Here is a 20,466-nt window from a genome sequence, read left to right as displayed (position 1 = left end):
ACATACATATTTTAATGAAAAAAATTTCTAAATTTTGAATAAATAAATCAGCTAATTTTTTTAATATATTTGTTAAGATAATTTATTAAAAGTCAGTTTAATTTCAATTTAATTTGAAAAATAATTAGTTCAAATAAAATAAAATATAATTATTATTATTTAATATCCTTAAATTAATTATTTAAAATATTTTTAATTTATATTTTACTATTAAATTAAGTAAAACTTCTACGATTAAATTGAAAGTGCTTTGATTTTGGAATAAATTTAATAAATTAAACTTCATTTTTAAGTAGTGAATAAGTTAAACAAGTTTAATTTTTACTATTAAATTATGCATGAACTACGATTAATGGCAAATAAATACTTTAATTTTAGAAGAAATTTAATTAATTTTTAAATACTTAATAAGTTAAAAATTTGAACTTGGATTATTATTAATAAATTATCTTTAAATTTTATTTTTTAAGCTTTATATTTATATTTTAGTTATTAAATTAAATGAATAAATAAAAAATGAATTAATTTTAATAAAATTTCAATTAATTTAAATTAGTTTTTTTCATTTTCATAAAATTTTTAAATTTATTACTTACTTTTATAAATTATTAAATTTTTTACTATTAAATTACTTATGATTTTTTAATAGATGTTCTTTAGTTAAAATTGAATTAATTAAGATTAAATTTCAAGCCAAAATAATACAAAGTCGAGTTATTATTAATTATGAGTCTTTACATTTATTACTTTTACAAATTAGTTAAATTTATACTTTTACTATTAAATTATGTATGAAATGTTAATATACGACAAATACTTTAATTTAAGTAAAAGCTCAATTAATTTTAATTTTATAAATTAATTATATTATTTTCATATTTATTTCTTGATATATGGTTTTTTATGTTAGTAGATTTTATATCAAATATTATAAAGTTAAAGTATTTTTTTTTGTTAAATTTTGTAGCAAATTAATTTGAAGTCAGTTCATCTATCTGCTGTTTTAATTTACTATATGTGATGACTGCTTTAGTATTATATCATAATCTTCTTCATTATACTCAGAGTCTTATTTAAAAACTTACTAAGCTTCGTAATCTTTAATTATGGATTGTTTAACTAAGTTTGCTAGATCTTTTGGTGTTACTCTTTACTTTGGTATTTATATTTTTAATTCTTTTAAAAGGGATTCATAAAATTATAGTGCTTCTTAAGATTTTTTATGTTAGTTTTAAATGTTATCCCTGATATTTAAAAAAGTTTAAATAAAATTTTTAATATTAAGAATTTTAAATTACTCATTAAATCTGCATTTTTACTGTTCTATCTTGTATTCATCTAGTCTTTAAAATTGATAAAAAAAGAAATATCTATTCCATATTTTGAGAGATCTCTGTTAGAAATCTGGCTTTAAAGTTTGAATTTAATCATCTTTTTTATAGAAGGGATTTTCATAAATGTGCCTTTTTGAAAGAAGAAAGCTCCAAACAGAAATAGTTTATTTTATTATGTCTTATTTAACAAGTTCCTTTTAAGATAAAATGTTATTAGTGATACATACATAATGTGTTAGTCATAAATTTACTTAATATGAGTTAGCAAGGAAAGTACCATATTAGCAGTTATAGGAGCTAAAAGCTAAATCAACTAAAAATTATTCATTAAATTCAAATGAAAGGGGATAGTAATTCTAAACTTAGTGTACACAGTCTAAAAATTATAAAAATATAGGTGAAGTTTCCTCACTTTGATTTCTTTACCCGTGCCCTTACCTTAAATTAAATTAATGACCAAAATAAACCCAATCCTTCTATATTAGAGAGCAGAATCCTTCAATTGTTCTAAAAACATTAAATTGATTGATTGATTAATACCTCATCATAAAAATTAAAATAATACCTATAATAAGGATCTAAGAATATTTGAGCCAAGGAACACAGTTAAGAAGTTCTATCCCATCCATCAGAACAATGGACAACAACATGATTATTTGCCAGCATAGATTAGCAGATTCTTACAGCTCCCTAAATTATTGAAGAAATATGTTCTAGCCATTAGCTAGAATCAACTTCTTTAAACCACTTTATCTGCTAATCTGAAGAAAGACATACAGAAACTAACTTGTTATATGAATCTCTAACTTTATGAATATTGTGTATATCTAAAAACTAAATATCACAATTTTTGTAACAGCTATTACTCTCATACCCTTTTCCAGCTAATTTATTACCTACTGCATTCATAAAAGGTCTGGCATCATAAATATGGACATTCACATTGTTTGAACCTAAGTAAATAAGTAAATAAATAAACAAATAAAAATAATATTAAAAAGAGTTATTTACTCCTATTATCTTTATTAGTAGGGTCTCCTATCAATCTTAGCATCTATTCATCTTCTGTAGAACGGCTGCTAAATCCAGTTCTACATTGTGAGCACCTCCAAAGAGTGACTGGTAATTTTTATTCATTTGAGCTTTTGAATCCAAATGTTAAAACTGGAAGACGCTCTCTTGATCTGAATTTCGAGCACTTTTTAATCGTTTCTTCCTACATAAAATATGGGACTACTAGGTAAGGAGGATATGTGTCACATATATCCTTAAGTTCATTGTTGAGATATTTGTAGTAAAACTAGTCGTATATTAAAAATAATTTAATGTAACATGGAATAAATACTGAATGTATCTATTTATCTTTCTATTTGTTTATTTATTTGCTGAATGAAAAAATAGATTTTTGAATTCCTCTATTACAATTAATTAAATAAATTAGAAAAGAAAAAAAGAGAATAGTGGGTCTTATTTTGATTTCTAAATGATAATTCCTGATATTTTTTAATGTTTTACTATATTATAAAAATCTAAATAAGTTACTTGCTCTTAATTTGAGTTAGAATTTTGTTAAGTTGGATCGTAAATGTTGATTCTCATTCTTTCGAACTCTTTTTTTATATTATAAATATTCCAACCATTAAATTATTGCTCCTCATCGTTGTATTTCTTGTAAACAAAAGCAGGATATTTATATATCTCTTTATTAAAGGCATTGTCGATTAGCAAACCCATAAATTCCTGTGACTCCTCATTCTAATCGAAATTAAATCTAAATTAATATTTCCTTACATCTTTACATTCGATATCAATGTAAGAAAATTGATTCCCTTTTTTCTCTACTGTTCTCTCACAGCTCTAAATCATCATCAACTAGATTTAGTAAAAATCTGGACTACCAAGACTCTCATATTTACCATTTGTTACTACATAAATTAGCTGTATTAAAATAAAAATATTGTTTTCACAACAGAAATCAATAAAAATCATAAATTAGATTATTTTTTAATCCACATTGCTGCTTAATTGCTGTCAAAATATTTAAAATTTAATTGAATTTGGCTAAAATTACTTTGAAATTAGTTAAAATTAATTTTCCTTCTAGCCTAAAAGTAGCTGATTTTAATCCGGCTTGGATATCTTTAATGTACTATTCTCCATTTAGAATATATTTATCTTTTACACCAAGATCGATAAGCTATTATCTATAATCATTTTAGTGTGATGGCTTAAACTTAGGAGCTTCATCCTTCTAGATTTTTTTAATTACCTACTTCTATTATTATTCATTCTATTATATAGGTTCTTTTTACCAATAATGATGTATGATATCATAAACTATATTTGGAATTAAAGCTGATACTATGTTATTAGATCCACTACTTTAGCTGGCGCTGTCGTTGATACTCTAATTAGTATTTTAATTGCTATTTTTTGAGCTAGCAATTAAATTATTGCTATTATTAGCATTTATTTAATTTTAATTCTAGCTTCTAGGCCTGGTCAAATAATCGTCTGCTAAAGATTTTGTATGGGTGACAGGAGATTATTAATATTATTCTTCTTATAACAAATCCTGTAACCCAAATTGAGCTGTCCTCTACCTATCATCTATATTACAAAATATATAAATACCTAAAATTTTAACATTAGAAACTACTTAGTTGCTAAGAACTATTCATGTTACTCATCTAATTAAAGTCCATTTGTTTGAGAATTTTAGAAAATATTAATTTTTTTTTTGTTAAATCAATAAGGTTTTTAATATATATATTTAGATGCTTTTTAGAATTAGATTTTATTAATTAACAAGAAATAGTTTATATTTCAGTAATTAACAAAACAATCAAAAACTATTCGATAGAAAAATTATGCTTGACATAATGCACTACTTAAAATTAATCGATTCGTTTGACTTTGTTTCAGAAATTATTCAATCAATCAATCCAGCATTCTTAAATTCACTTTTATATTATCAAATTTAGAATATTAGAAAATTGGCAACATTAGTTTTTCCTTAATATAGTGTATCAAAGTAAAACTAAGGTTGTATTAGAATATATTTATTAATTCTAATTTACAAAGATTTGATATAGAATGCCACTTTATAAATTATTTTTTATAATCAATAAGGCTATATACAATAAATATCTAACATTATTTTTAGAACAATATTTAAATTTATAAAATAAATTAAATAGCTAATTCTTAGTAAGAGAAAATAGAAATAATCTACAAAAATAAATTTAATAATCATCAAAAAATTTAAGAAAGTAAATTTTACAAAATGAATAATCAAAATGTAAATAAAATTTAATTTAAAACGATGAGAATTTATAGGAAATATTTTGTAAATTTTGAAAAGAATCAAAATCATATTTTAAAAGCTTACTAAAATAAATAATTTTATCCACTATTTACTTAATTGATAGCTTACTAAAAAAATAAAATTAATTTAATTTTAAAAATTATAGTTCTACTTTTAATGAATCTTATTTAAAGAGATATTAGAATTATAAAGTAGAGTATACATAAACTGAGACAAACAAACACTAATTTCAAATTATTTTTAATCCCTTTTTATTCAAAAATAAGATTGAGTGAAATTCAATCATTTGAATGAAAATGAGAAGAGCTATTTGTTAAATTCTTAAGAATATCTATCTCTTAGATATTAGACTTTTAGGTTTCCTTATAAAATAAATAAATAAATATATTTATTCATTTATATACATAAACACACACATATATATAGATTAGATAAAAGTAAAGAAAAGGTTATTAGACAAATTGATATAGATCTATAGCTTGCATTTAATTATAAACTTTTTCTTGATCTTATTAATTAATATTTTGTTTGAGACAAATACTATATTTTTATTCTTGTTAGCTAAATAAAAGATTAAACATATAAATAATTTTTTTAATAATAAACACTCATTTATTTCTTTCTTTCAAATTATTAAGTAAAGAATAGCTATTTCTTAGTATTTGCTATATTTAAATAAAATATTTTCTTCCAATAAAGTAAAGATAACAAAAATTTTATTAGATCAATGAGTTTATTTGGTGGAGGTATGATTGGTTAAGCATTAGGTTTAACTAGAGGAGCAACAGTTGCACCATAAAATGTACCATCTGCTCCTGTAAATAATTAGGGAAGCACAAATGCATAAAATTTTTCCTAGGCTGTATCTAGTTAAATTAACACTGTAGGATATTAATTTAAACCTTGCTAACCTCCAAATTAAGCAGTTGGATAGAAAGCTTAAATCAAATAAACAGATGTATTGACATATTTATGCTGCATTACTGGTATCGATTAGTTTTAATAGTTTTCAATGCAAGAATTGATGTTAAATGATAAAAAACTTATCAGATAAGGCGGAGTTTAACCACCTTAAGGGAACTTAAATCAAATTACAGTAGGAATGGGATAAAATAACTAACCTTCAGCATAAGCATCTCTTGGTATGGGAGGAGGAGGCTTATTTGGAGGAGCCTAATAAACAGGAGGGCTATTCAATGGAGGTAATACTCAAGCAGGAGGAATTTCAGTAAATACTTAGCCTGCAGCAGGTGGTGGATTATTTGGCGGTTAAACTGGAGGTCTTGGTACAGGTTTAGGTGCCACTACAACTACATAAGGAGGTGGTCTCTTTGGAGGTGGTACTGTTGGAGGAACAACTACTTAATAAGGAGGACTTTTTGGAGGTGGTACTGGAGCACCTTCAATAACGACTTAATAAGGTGGATTATTTGGTGGAGCTACTTAATAGCCTGGAGGTTTATTAACTGGAGCTACTAATCCTCCTCAAGGAGGGTTATTTGGTGGTAATGCACCAACAATTTAGACTGGAGGATTATTTGGTGGAACTCCTGCTACACAAGGAGGATTATTTGGAGGAGCCTAGGGAACAGGTTAAAATAAAGGAGGACTGTTTGGTACTGCACCATAGACAGCAACTGGATTATTTGGCTAACCACAACCTTAAGCAGGTGTATTTGGATAATAATAATAACAATAAGTAAACTAACCCAACGTAAGTGAATTATTGATTGAACTTCAAAGAATTAAAGACGCAAAATCTTTTTCAGAAGACCAGCAATAGCAATAAGATAAAATGAAGAATAATAAGTATGTCTCAGACAAGAATCATATTAATCACATAAATTACTTAAAAAGTTAACAACAAAAGAGAAATGTTTTGTAACAATACACAATTTAGAATAAAAATCCAAATAAATTTATTGAAGCACCTTATAATGTAAAGGTAAATGTGAAGTGGGATAATATCAAAAGAAATGAGTGGTAAATACTTTAAAGATCCCAAGACATTAAAAATTAGACCTACATTAATATGGGAGGTGAGCAAAGATTGTTTAGCAATCATAATAGTAATAATATTTTGTATAATTAATTGAGATAAATTGAGAGAGCTTCATATTAATATACAAACAAATCCTTAGCAGAAAAAGAAAAAGAATACATTTAGGAATAGTTAGAGTCCTTTTCAAAATCAAATTATTTTAAAAAGGTATCACAGTTAGTGGATCAATAATAACAGAAAAATATATTATAAGATTCTAACCAAGAAGATATAAAAACTAAGGAAAATTCAATTGAGTATTTATATGAATAAAGTTTAAAAAATAACCTAAAGGTATTTGATACTACTGTAAGCATTAAACTTTATTAGGATTAGGAATATAATATAATTATACCATTAAAAGTAAAATCATCTTATTCTATTTCCTATCTTCTGACATTGGTTTTCGATTTCATTGAAGAAAAATATAATATAGATCCCTAAACTTTAGATATTTATAATAGCAATTACGTGTTATATTAACCAGTCTTAGTAGAGCATCTGCTATAAGTAAGAAAGAATAGTTTAATATCAGATATAGAAGACATAGAGACAAACTAACAAGTACTGATATATAAATTTAATATTAAAATTTTTTAAATTTTATTTTAATTAATAGGCATAAATAGGGCATTTTGAAGTATTATATCTTGATCCTGAAGAAATAGACGAAGTATAAAATGAAGATGATATGGAGGAGGAAGAATACGAAGATGAAGATTATTATTTTGATGACAATAGCAATTAAGATTTTTCTTATCTTCCAATTATACCTGAAGGCTACTACAGCGAGCCAAACCTTAAAGAATTAATTACAAAATCTCACGACCAACTCAGACACTTTAAAAATTTTAAAATTGGAAATAAATTTGCAGAAGTGTGCTTTGAAGGCGAAATCGATTTGATTTAGCGTGATTTTTCAAAAGAAATACTAATCAAAGAAAATGAGGTTATCGTTTACCCTTTTAAGCCTGAAGACTAGCCTCCTATTATGCCAGGTTATGGAATAAACGTTCAGTCAACTATAAAAATATTTAAAGCAGCTAAAATGTTGCTCTAAAATGAAAAATTCGACATTTAAAAAATAGAAAGAAGATTAAAAAAAATGGCAAATAGCAAAAATATGGAGATAGTTGAACCATATAATCCAAATACTGATTCATTTACAGTAAGAGTATTACATTTTTGATAAACTATCGTTTTAATTATTTATAACGGATATAAAAATTTAAATATCTATCTATATCTATCAATAAATTATTCAATCAATAAATTTATATTTGCATAAAATATTTTTTTTTACAAGAATTTTAAAATGAGTATTTATTTGTTTATATTTATTTATTTATTTTTATGATTTTACTAAGAAAACAAATCAATTTTTTATTTAAGATTTTTTATCAAATTATTTTAAAATGTTTGTTTGAAATTTTAGAATTTATATTTATTTTTACTTTTTAATTATTTCTAATAGTTCAAATATTTTTATAGTTTATTTCTAATTATTTACTTATTGTGGAATAGTTTTCTTCAAAACTATTTTCAACACCATATTTTTAGTTATTTTCAAGATCTAAATTTTTAATTTATTCACTTTCTAGCTCACTATTATCATTTTCTCTCCTTAAATAAGAATTATGAAGAATCTTTTAGTGTTAATAATTTTGCTATTCAATTAGGTGAGGCAAAACAGATTATGTTTTTATTTATTCTTCCTAAGACTAATGTATCAAAGAATTAAATAAACCTTTTGAATCACTATTCTTTAAGAAAGTATTTAATCTATGTTAAGAAAAATGAGATGGGTCGTTTGCTTATTATTAGTTTTGTATATGTGATAAACCCTTTGGTATATTTTAGAAAATTTCTCTGCTCTAAAAATTATCGCTGTCTTCTTAAAAGCTATCAATGCTGCAACAATCAATAGATTTAGATGATATTATTTATTTATTAAAGTTTAAATTATTAATTAGTTACTTGGGTTAATTTTACTAAAATTATTATTAATATTTTTATAGATCTATTAATTCTCCACTGCTATTTTCTTGAGTGGTTAATTTTTTTTGATTTATTTATTTTAAAACATTTTCTTTTTCATTTTTCTAATCATGTTTGTTTTCATTTTATTTTATATTGTTAGGCGAACCCAAATTTTTATCTTATGAAGTGTCTTAAGTTATGTTAAAGTCTCCCTTTTTAGGAATATAATTGAAGAACTGACTCATTTTATTATTTTTATCGTTTTCTAAAAATTTAGGGTTTTCACTTTTGTTTGGAGAGATATCCCTATAATTTTTGCTTTCATTTTCGTTACTGTTAAAGGATGAGGAATTAGCCTATTCAGAAATAACTTCCTAAAATGGTTTCTGGTTATATTTTTTTTCTGAGAACCAAATTAGGCCAAATGAAGTAGGTTATTACACTTGAGACAAGCTAGGTATAAAATTTTATCTGGTTACACTATGATTATTAAAATTAAAGGAATTATCTGAAATTGACCTATTATTATTGTCATTTAAAGACTCATTAACACCATCTTACGGATCTTACAGGTTTAGATGAAAATAAATTTCAACATTTTGATCTTCAGTTAATTTAAATGATATCTTATTTTAAGGGTTTATTAATCTTAGTAGATGCTTACATATTTTAATTTCAACTACTTATTAATAATGATCTTCATTATCATCGTATAGCTCTGCAAAATTCAGAAGAGAAAGATTTATGCTAGATACTGGCTTAAAAGTAATAGAAAAGCAAATCAGATTACTTGAATTTTAAGTTTCATTTGCTTTTATTGTAATGCTAGATTGAAAAAGACTAGATTATATGCAATAATTTATTAAATTGTAAAATATTTAATTTAAAACTCTTTCATCTGTCAGAAGATACTTTCTTTGTAAGGTATTAGATATATTTATTTCTATATTTTTCTACTATGTCTCTAATTATTTTTAGAAGATTCTCTTCATCCCATAAAGCTCCTCGAGTATATTTATTTTTTAAATAGATTCTTTATATATTTACTTTTTTCTATTCAGCCATTCTAAAATTTTTAATTGAAAAAATTAAATTTCAAATAAATTTTATATTTCTTACTTAATAAGATTAAAATTAATTACCGAAAATATTATATATATTTTGCTTGATAGCATAGGCTGAATAAAGTAGAGAGTTCATGGTCTTGCTTTCCTCCTCAAAATAAATCTGCAAGTTATTTGAACTTAAATTCTATTTTTGATGGGTCATCTACAAGATTTATTTAATTACTTTATAGCTGTTTACAGATAAATAATTTAGATTAAGAAACTACTGGTCTAATATTTTATTTGTCCTCTTATTTTCTTCTACACTTTATTAATATTTTTCTCTGTACGCATCTTTTTGGATAGAAATTACTATAAAATAGTCATTAAGAAAGAAAGAGAGAATCTTGATAGAAAATTTTTTATTTTATATAGGCACATATTACTCATCTATCATTTATCCTTAAAACGATTCTACCTCTTCACTCTCTTCTTAAACATCTTCATAAAACTATTCAAAATTCTAAGAAAAAACACCCTGTTTTTATGAAGGGTTCTCTTTCTCAGAATACTTTGCATGCATATCTGTAGATTAATTTTAATTATTTGTCTACGATTATCCTTTAACGTTGAAGAATTAAAAAGTACTTTTTTCTAGTCCTCCACCTGAAATTGATGTAATCCTTCTTTATAATTAAGTAAGACTATTTTATTTTTTAAACTTCTAGAAAGACTTTATCTCATTTTTTTAAACATGGTTACTCACTAACTTTTAATTGCTCATTTTTAATTTCCTAAAAGAGTTAATATCTTTTTCATTTTTAAAAATAGCTTGCTCATTATTTTATGCACTTACCAAATCTTAAAATACATTATTCGATGATTAATTTTTGTCCTTGTTTTTTTATTTTAATGTTTGTTTGAAGCTGTTTCCCTTATTAGATTTATTTTCATTTTATAAATTTTTAAACTCTTTATTCATTTTTTATTAAATTTGACCACTAAGCGTATTTGACCATTCAGGTTTTTTACATTTCTTTAATTACTATTTTACTTCTTAAGCATTTTAATTATTATGCAAGACCATTGAATTACAAAAATCATGAAACTCTTAATTATTTTAAAGCCCAAATTGCAATTTAGATCTTTTGTTTTAAGAGTATAGCTCAAATTCATTATATTTCTAATTATATTTGCAAATGATTAAAGAACTTGGAAGTAGGTTATCAACCAAATAATCTCTTATTAGCCCTTGCTTATGATCTAAAAAAGCAATCCTTTTTTATTTATCTTCTGAATATATCTATAATTTTCAATTATTTAAAATTAAATTAATAAATCCCAAACTTTAGAATATTTGTAGTATAATTTTGTAATAGAAATAATTACCTTATATATTAGAGCAAGTATTACAGAAACAATTTATATTACATCCAAAATAGGGTTTTTAAAGACAAAAATAATCAGGCAGACAAACAAAATAATAATAATTGAAAATTTTAGTAAAAAACTAGAGCCTATTAGCAAAATTATAAAGTTAATTGCATAAATAAACCCTTATTAATTAGGGCGTAAACTGGATTAATTTTAAAAGTAGTCTATTAAAATATTATCTTAGTAACTCCATATCATAAGGCTTATATAAATTGCTAAACTGAGGGTAATTGAGTAGTTAAAAGTCTAAATCCTTAGACAGCATACTAAATAACATGCAAATCCAGTAATTAATTCAAGTAAATGGTAAATATATATCTTAGAGTGAATGCTAGAAGCATATTGCAGTAAAATAAGCTAAATAATAGAATAAATTACCACTGCACTTGTTTATACTTTTAATATTTTTAAACCATTTAACTTTTCTTTTTTCCCGTACTCATTTTCTAAGATAGAAGATTTAATGTTTAAAGACCATATATTCATAATTATTTGTTAAATCTACTTACTTACTTTATTCGTTAATCTTTAATAATTTTGATAAAAAATATATTTTTATTGACAATCATATAATTGACTAAATTAATATTGATTACTATTATTTCAATAAATAAATAATTAATTAGTTGATTCCTAAATTACAAATAATTTTGCTTAAAAATAGATTTAAATAAGCTTAAATATAACTAATTTTATTTCAACAAAAACAATAAAATAAATTTAACTTTGCTAGGTTATTTTTTCATTCATAATAAAATTATTTTTGATCAATTTACATTTTTAAAATAAATAAATAAATTTAATATTTTTAGATTATCAAGGATTTAAATTTACTTACATTTTTTAATTAATATTTTTCTCAAAAAATATGTTTTTTTTTTTATAGATTTACATTATTTTAAAAATAAGTTAATGAATTAATTTTATTCATAAACGCATAAATAAGTTAGTAAGTCAGCATTAATTAATTTTTAGAATACTTTTTGAAAATATATTTTTTTAAATTTAAAAAATGCTTTACAATATTTTATCATTTTAATGTGTTTGCTTTCACAATTATTTTTATTAAAGATAATTCTAATATTATTATACAAAGGTTTCTTATTTTTTACTTTCTACACATCTTTAATCACGAATAGATCTAACTAATTGTATCGCATCAGACCATTTATTTTTAATTTTAAATCTTAGTAATAAACAAGAAGCGATCAATCCAGCCCTACCAATGCCACCTCTGCAATGGCACAATACATTTTTATTTTATTTCATCTCATTTATTATAAATTAAATCACCTCTTAATCAAATTGGTCCATACTTTTACATTCTGGAACGCTCATTTCTATTATTGGATATTATATAAAAGTTATTCCTTTTTCTTAGCATATTTTTTGGTATTGCTTTACATCAACGCCTATTGATCTCAATTCATAGTCATTTAAAAGACAAATTATTGTTTTTACATTATCTTATGAAGAAAATTATTCTACATCTACCCTTAAATCTCTGTCATGTACTTTCCCATCTCTACCTTTAGCTAATTTCTTCCCTGGACAATGGCACAACCCAAATTTTGATGCCAATAAAGTAGTTTTATCTTATTAATTAATTTCCTTCACATCAGATTCTTATTTTTCAAATTCATTTTATTGTGTATATTAAGTTGCATCTATTATCCAGCTTATTTTTATTTATTTGATTTAAATTGCGCTTTCTTGCTTTGTATTCTGTTTTTGATTGCTTAGTTGTAACTTTCTCATCAGCAAATTGATAATAAATTACAAATTAATAAGTAAGTTTAATTAAATATTGAAATTTGGTTGGAAGAAATGATAAATTTAATATGAATCTCAATCGGTAGATTACTTCAGATTAGTTAATATCAAATTTTTTCATTATTGTAAGAAAGAATCCTAACAACACCTGTATAGAAAAAATGATTAAATTCTATATAATATTAATATAATTATATAAAAATATTAGATTTTTTTTTGTTATTATCAATTTCCTTTTATTTATATTAACTTATTGCTTTCTTAAATAAATTATAAATTTTATTTTACTGAGTAAATTTTTAAATTTAAATTTTCACTATAACTTCCCTAATATAAGAACTCCTTTTATTAAAAAATTAAGTAATTACAATTTTTAAATTAATAAACTGACGTTTAAAATTAAATAAATTTATTAACATATATTTTTACTGAATATTTTAAACTTTTAGTATTTTCAAAAATTAAAGAGATTCAATATAACCTACTAAAATTCTGTTAAATAGTGAAATTAAAAGGAATTTTAGGATTTAAAAAATATAAAAATAATTATTAAAATATTATTTATTCACAGTAATTGAGTTAAAACAATAACAAGCCGATGTACATTAGATACTTTTAGCATAAATTATTCTTGTAATAAATAGTATAAAAGTTTTTATAAATTGAAATGCAAATAAATTATAAAAATATAAATTACTTTTAATTATTTCTTAAAGTGATCAATTAATTATTTTGCACTAGTAGAAAATTAATTGGCTAGTTATTAGTTTATATTTCAAAATCTAATTTTTAGGTATAACCTCCCTGATACAAAAAAATCAAATAATAAATTGTAAAAAAATGCTCAAAGCACTATTTTATTACTGAAAAATCAACTTTAATCATTTGTATATATTAATAAATAAATAAATTGATTTATTTTCTGTCAAATAATTAAAAATAATATACGCAAGTCAATAAAATACATTAGTTACTATTCAAAAATAATAAATTATAAATTATAAAAGATAAAAATTAGATATAAGGAGCTATCTGATAAAAAGCAATAGCTCAAATAATTTACCCAATATGAAGAAAACCTTTAAAGAAAATTCCTAATTAAAAATTGATTTATTTATTAATAAAATGTAAGCTCCCTATTTTGAATAAAAGTATAGTGATTTAAGTACTTTAAATCTTTTAAAGTTAAGAAGGTATCAAATTTATCAATCTAAAATTGACTTATTTAAAATTAGAATTAAGACTAATACTATTTACTGATGGTGCTAAAATGTATTGATTACAATGTAAATTAAGAATATTTAATATTGGCCTATCGAATGTTTAATTCTTTCTTTAAAATTTATTATTTTTCTTATGTAAACTTCCTGGTGATATCATCAGATTTGCATAGCTATTAAGTTAATTACTAATTTTGAAGAGATAACATACTCATATTAAATTTATAAGAAAATCTTCTAATAGAAGTATAAATAATATAAAAACAAAAAAAATAAATAAAACAAAATCTAATAATTTTAAGTAAATAAATCTATTAAATGAGTACTCAAATATCAAAGTGTATAGGTTTTGAAGAATAAGGAGGTTCTTTAAAATTGACAGAAATCTCTCTCCCTACTGTAGGACCTAGAGATTTAGTTGTTCGTGTTGAAGCTGTTTCTATGAATCCTATTGATTTTAAAAAGAAAGATTACGGAGTTGCTCTTGGACCCGTTTCTGTTGATAACCCTTGTGTATTAGGATTTGATGCTTCAGGAGTAGTTGTTTAGGTAAACATTTCATTTCAAAAAATTATTTGCTTATTTAAAATATTTTATTAAATAGACTGGCGAAAAAGTAACCTTATTCAAAGTCGGAGATGAAGTTATGTATGCTGGAGATATTACAAAGTAAGGCTCAAATTCACAATTACAAGTAATTGATGAAAGAATAGTAGGAAAAAAGCCTAATAATCTTAATTGGGCTGAAGCTGCTTCTATACCTTTAGTACACTTAACAGTTTATGAATCTTTAGCTGAGCATTTAGAAATAAAGGAATAAAATAAAGATGAAAATAAGAACAAAACTATATTAATTGTAGGTGGAGCTGGTGGTGTTGGAAGCGCTGCTATTTAATAAGCTAAAAATATTTTTAATCTTAAGGTTATTGCTACTGCATCAAGACCTGAATCTGTAGATTACTGCAAAAAATAAGGAGCTGATATTGTAATTAACCATAAAAACTCATTGATTGAAGAATTAAAGGCACTAGAAATAACTGGAGTAGACTATATTTTTAATACTTCTGATATGACTCCTTTCTACTTTGATCAATTTACTGCTCTTATTAATCCTTTTGGAGGAATTGTTGGTATTTCTGGATTCTTAGAGCCCTTAATTATGGCTCCCCTTTTCTTAAAAAGAGTCAAAGTCTCCTGTGAATGCATGTTTGTGAGATCCTTGTATGGAAAAAACTAAGAAATTTAAAATAAAATATTAAATAAAATATGCTTAGAATTGGAAAACAGAAATATAACTCACAATCTTGAAGTATTAAAAGACTTCAATATTGAAAACCTTACAGAAGGTCACAATGTCTGTAAGAGTGGAGTAAATATTGGTAAAATAGCTTATTAAGATGTTTAAAAGTTCTTTAATAACTGATTGAGTATAAATATAATTAGCATAATTTAAGCATTTTAATTTAATTTATTAATTTATATATTTATTAATGAAAGTAAGTAAATTTATTTATTTTATAATAAATCAATTCAAAAATTCATTTAAGAATTTTTTATTTTTTTGATAGTTTATTTTTATATTTTAATTTATTGGATATGAATCTTTTGATATTCTAATTAGCTATTTATAATAAATTAAGTATGCAAGCAAATAATATTCCAAAAAAAGTTATTTAAATTCATTAAACATAAATAAAGTAAAGAATTAGAGTAAAAATTGTAATAAATCAGAAATTATTTTTAAATGCTAAACTTTTAACTTTTGTTGCTATTATGAGATATATTATTAGCAATCTTTAAAAAATTAAAACCTAAAAGTAGAATTAATATTGAATTAATTATTTAAATATTAAATAATAGCAAAATTATTTATCTAAGAATCTTTCTCAAATTTTTGAATATTTTAAACATAATAATTTTTTTTATATCATAAATAACTATTTTAATAAAATTTAATTTAAAGTATTGAATTTTATATTAAAATTTTCTTATTAATTGATAAAAATAATAACTTGAAAAAAAAAATTTTAAAATAATTTTAAATAATGAAAAATAAATATAAAGTAATAAAGGAATTAGAAAAAAAGATTCTACTTTCTTAAGAGATTTGATTTCTCTTGAAAATAAGAACCCAGATTAAAACCTTTCAACAATAAGTGGGACTCCATACGATTAGGTACAAAGTCTCATATTTGATAAATATGAACACAAATGAATTACATTTTTAAATAATTTAATAATAGATTTATTATTTTTTTCAAATAAATTCATCCTTTCTATTTTATCACTATTTATATCTAATATTAAGAGTTCTATGTTATAATAATTTAAAATATTTTTAAGTAACTCATTAATTTACAAATCTTCCCATAAGTCTATCTCTGTTATGCATAAAATGAATTTTTTATAAACAAGAGCATCATTTTATTCACCAATTTTTTCACATACTTACTTATTTTAGCATAGAAATTAAAATGGAATTATTTATTCAATTAAACTGAAAATAGAAAATAAAAGAGAAGGTCTTTGATGAAATGCTTATCGATAATCTTCAATTAATAGCTTTAATTAAAGTTTTATCCATCTAATTTAGCTGAAATTCAAAGATTGTTTATTAATAGGAGCCAACACTTACTCTAAAATTTCTGTAATTATAGAAACTGAAATTTTATCGAATTTACTGGATGTGATATCCTCAAATATAATATCTGTGAGTTCTTAAACTACTTCAATTTATTCTCTTCTATATATGTCTATAATTATAGACACATCAAAATAAATATTCGAATTTAAAATCTTTTTTAATTCTTCAAATTCTTTTGAGATTATATTTTAGCTTTAGAAGCACTATTCCAGTAGCCCCATTGTTTAATAGCGAAAGTATGGAAAATAAATTTGATAATCTTCAAACAATTAGGTCAATATCTCTCCAGCATCATAAAATTATTCTTTTTTTATCAGCAATAACGCTTCTTAATTTATAGCGAAACTTTAAAGAATGTCTAAAGGTATATTGTATTCATATTCATCTCTCTTCATTAACTAGTAGAATTAATTTATAGAATCATTGTTCATTAGATTGTATTCAGACTGTTCTTTAAAATCGTCAATATGCTTGGTTTGTCTATTTTATTGATGATTTTAATTTTATTAAGGAATTTATTGAAATGAGTCTTCTTAAGCAGATACATCTTTCTCTACTAACATTTAATCAGATTTAATTTAGAAATTATTTGTGTGATTTAAATTTAATGTATTATCATGGTTAATGTTTTTGATAGTCTCTTCATTAAATTATCTTTAGAACATAATACTCGTCCTATTTTCAAATGACTATGCATGGCAAATTTATTAATTTTTAAAAAAATCGTTTCTCCCTGTCGAAAGTAGTAAATGGTTTTAGCTAGGTGCTTGAAGTAATGTGTCTCTCTAACTTAAATATTAATTTCTAAACGAATCTTAATTATTTTTATAGGTATTTACATTTCCTAAGCTTGTAATATCGCCTTATAATTAAGATATTGAGTTATTAGAAGTTTATTTGAGTTGACTTATTTAGTTGACATCTTATTTACATTTACTAATATTTTCTTGTTCAACAGCTTAAGCGAAGAAGCTATTTCCACTTTTCCTTGCTATTCTACAATCACTAAAAATATTTTCGTTTTCTATGATACGTTCACTACTTTAAATCTGCTTAGCTGATCCTTGTAATAACTTGTTAAATTTATCATCTTATTCAACCATATTATTAAATTAATTTTTAGTTTAAAGATTAGCATTTAATGAGGTCTAATAACTCTGTGAATATTAAGAATTAGGTGGAGCTAAAAAATTTTATGAAGAAATATTCTTATTTGGTATTCTTAGCTGCTGCTGCTGCTGTTCTTAATTTTTAGAACTAAATAGTTTCGTAGAAACTTTTTATAGTGCTTTTGATTTTAAATTTATGATTTTTTCTCTAATTACTTTGACTATTTTCTTGCTTATCACAAATCGATTATCCATAATTTATTTTGTTCCTTAATTAGCTTAGTGAATAATTTGAGATGATGTTTCATTGATTTACATTATTTAATTTGTAGGCCCTTATTTACTAATATTTTTCAAACTAGTTTGCCTTTTATAATTATTTGGTACAGAATATTATGCTGATTATTTTCTGTTGTTAGGAGTATAACCATTAGAAAGTGTATGTAAGTTAGTAGCAGACTAATTATTTTAACTTACATATATTTACTTAATAAGTTAGCTTGTTTTAATTATCAATTTATAAGCTTGCTTTAATTAGTTAAACATCATCTTTCCTTTAGATAACTCAATTTAGAGTATGGCCCTTATGGTATTTTTCAATTTTAGTCTTTTAGCAGTTTTCAGTAATCCTTTCATCACTTATATATAATCTTACCAACATTACGAATTACTACTTTACTAACTATACATTTACAACGCTTTTGAATATGACCAAGTTCTATCAAATTTTAATTTTTTAATTTCTTTTTTTTAAATTTATAATAAAATATTTTAGTTTTCTTCTTTCTGTTCTTTCTATTAAGGGATTTTATCTACAATTTCATCATAAACTCCTAATTCATAATTAGCCATAATAATTGCTTATTCATATGCTTCTAAAGCCTCCTAGTATCTTTCGCTATTAAAATGAATGTTTCCTATATTCATATAGCAAATTCCTATTGCTCTTTTATCATTTTATTTCTTAAAAAAACTGCACGCTTTTATCCATTAAAGTAAGCTTTTCCTGTTAATTAATTAAAAATAATTTTTAATAAAGATCATACTCATCTAAACTAAATAATCAATTTATACCCATAATTTATTTTGTAATACTCATAATTAGAATAGCGTACCATTTAAAACATACTTCTAAACGAATTATATAAGGTTATTGTATCTTTTGATGTTAGAAAGTGTTCAAGTGAATCATCTGATTCTTCAGCTAACATTTACTAACCGTAATAAGAAAACGAAGAACCATTTTATGATGAATGGTCGGCATCCTTCAAAGATTTGGATTCACTTTCTTAAAATATTTCAATATATAGCAAATCTTAAGCCTTTATAGATGAAAACAAAATTAAAAATTTGTCTATGGGCGAATGCAGTCGATAGGATATTTTACAAGAGTAAAAGTAGATGAAAATGGTACCTACTAATGAAGAAATCACTATTAGGATAATAAATGTTATTTATAATTTTTAAATAAAATCCGTCAAAATGTTGTAAGACTTAAGTACGTCTGCCTTGCTTAAAACTTGAAATATCTTTTTTTTATATATTAATATAAATAAATATTTTAATAAAATTAATTATGCTTACAAATAAAGGATTGTTAAGCGTATTAGGAGTATTAACTTCAAAGTAGCGATATTAATCTGACAAAGGAATTTAGCCTTATAAGGTTAAATTTGAAATATAATTTGTGTAATATATTTTATCAATTATTGTTACTGGCGAAACAATTGCTGTATAGCCTTTATCTAGCTGGACAACTATCAAATTTTGATCTGAAGCAAAATTATATGAAGAATAGTTTTATTATAAATTTTAAATGAGCATTGTGATATTTGAAGGAACAAGAAAGTAATAAGGGTTTTCATTTTAATCATTTATATTAAACTGTGTAAATGTACGATTATTTTTAAAGAAGAGAGCTACTTATCTTGTGTCTTTATGGATTGTAAAAAAGATGGAGTTTGCTGTACTAACATTATACATGATATCATTAAATGACTATAAATTTAATCTTCCACACACAGAACCTAAAAATCCTTTCTCTCTATCTAAAATTTAAGAACAAACCCCAGTCCCATAATAACTTATTTCAGTAGTGTTATACTTTTACGATGGATCTAAAATAATTCCAAAAGACTGTTTCGAATTCACATACCAAGATCTACACCTTGAGTCATATACTTGAGAATTGTAATTGCATGTTTAATTAGCCGAAAACATGAAATTCCTGTTCATGCTTGAAGGTATTTTTTGAAAGTATCCATTAGAATCATAAGCTCTAAATATATCAATCAAAGCAAATTTAGGTATTTTAGATTTAGTATCTAGTTCAATAAATGATCTTTAAATTCCATCCAATCTAGATTGCTCAAGCATATACCTAATCGACTCCTCATCTAAATCTGTTTAGTCCTCTATATTTCCAAGAAACCTTTTAAAAAATATATTATATGAATTTATATAATAAATTAAAATCTTATAAGGGTCAGATAAATTGTTAAAAACATGTAGATGATCGCATATTAAGAAGTTAAGTAAGTTCATGTTTTATTTACTT

The 20,466-nt window shown here is 23.3% G+C and overlaps 6 protein-coding genes across 6 annotated transcripts; 2 read left to right on the top strand and 4 right to left on the bottom strand. All coding sequences in view use genetic code 6, as the record gives it.

Annotated features, from left to right (window-relative positions):
- Window positions 1-982: 982 nt before the first annotated feature.
- Window positions 983-4,129, bottom strand: TTHERM_00293460 (myotubularin-related protein; the record flags this gene model as incomplete). Its single annotated transcript, XM_001013077.2, has 8 exons — window positions 3,994-4,129; window positions 3,406-3,944; window positions 2,877-3,272; window positions 2,346-2,634; window positions 1,900-2,287; window positions 1,586-1,841; window positions 1,299-1,528; window positions 983-1,244 (listed from the first exon to the last, which is right to left on the bottom strand). Exons 1-8 carry the CDS (start codon window positions 4,037-4,039, stop codon window positions 983-985), a joined length of 2,406 nt encoding a protein of 801 aa, XP_001013077.2. The 5' UTR covers window positions 4,040-4,129.
- A 1,080-nt stretch (window positions 4,130-5,209) lies between these two features.
- TTHERM_000293459 (nucleoporin, putative) lies at window positions 5,210-7,892 on the top strand (the record flags this gene model as incomplete). Its single annotated transcript, XM_012796913.1, has 2 exons — window positions 5,210-7,267; window positions 7,323-7,892. Exons 1-2 carry the CDS (start codon window positions 5,390-5,392, stop codon window positions 7,890-7,892), a joined length of 2,448 nt encoding a protein of 815 aa, XP_012652367.1. The 5' UTR covers window positions 5,210-5,389.
- A 286-nt stretch (window positions 7,893-8,178) lies between these two features.
- On the bottom strand, window positions 8,179-11,685 carry TTHERM_00294470 (transmembrane protein, putative; the record flags this gene model as incomplete). Its single annotated transcript, XM_001013079.2, has 3 exons — window positions 11,119-11,685; window positions 9,826-11,032; window positions 8,179-9,749 (listed from the first exon to the last, which is right to left on the bottom strand). Exons 1-3 carry the CDS (start codon window positions 11,647-11,649, stop codon window positions 8,179-8,181), a joined length of 3,309 nt encoding a protein of 1,102 aa, XP_001013079.2. The 5' UTR covers window positions 11,650-11,685.
- A 528-nt stretch (window positions 11,686-12,213) lies between these two features.
- Window positions 12,214-12,921, bottom strand: TTHERM_00294480 (cyclin-dependent kinase inhibitor 3; the record flags this gene model as incomplete). Its single annotated transcript, XM_001013080.1, has 1 exon — window positions 12,214-12,921. The coding sequence occupies one exon, from the start codon at window positions 12,919-12,921 to the stop codon at window positions 12,214-12,216; it is 708 nt and encodes a 235-aa protein (XP_001013080.1).
- A 1,553-nt stretch (window positions 12,922-14,474) lies between these two features.
- Window positions 14,475-15,579, top strand: TTHERM_00294490 (zinc-binding alcohol dehydrogenase family protein; the record flags this gene model as incomplete). Its single annotated transcript, XM_001013081.1, has 2 exons — window positions 14,475-14,705; window positions 14,761-15,579. 2 exons carry the CDS (start codon window positions 14,475-14,477, stop codon window positions 15,577-15,579), a joined length of 1,050 nt encoding a protein of 349 aa, XP_001013081.1.
- Window positions 15,580-15,686: 107 nt separating this feature from the next.
- TTHERM_00294500 (tetratricopeptide repeat protein) lies at window positions 15,687-20,453 on the bottom strand (the record flags this gene model as incomplete). The annotated part of the gene is made up of 3 exons (XM_001013082.2): window positions 15,687-18,915; window positions 18,984-19,438; window positions 19,494-20,453. The coding sequence occupies 3 exons, from the start codon at window positions 20,451-20,453 to the stop codon at window positions 15,687-15,689; spliced, it is 4,644 nt and encodes a 1,547-aa protein (XP_001013082.2).
- Window positions 20,454-20,466: the final 13 nt, after the last annotated feature.

This window comes from Tetrahymena thermophila (assembly GCF_000189635.1).
Source record: "Tetrahymena thermophila SB210 genomic scaffold scf_8254688, whole genome shotgun sequence".
NCBI classification, from domain to species: domain Eukaryota; phylum Ciliophora; class Oligohymenophorea; order Hymenostomatida; family Tetrahymenidae; genus Tetrahymena; species Tetrahymena thermophila.
Note: the sequence above shows the minus strand (reverse complement) of the source record. Positions and strands in the feature narration are given on the sequence as shown.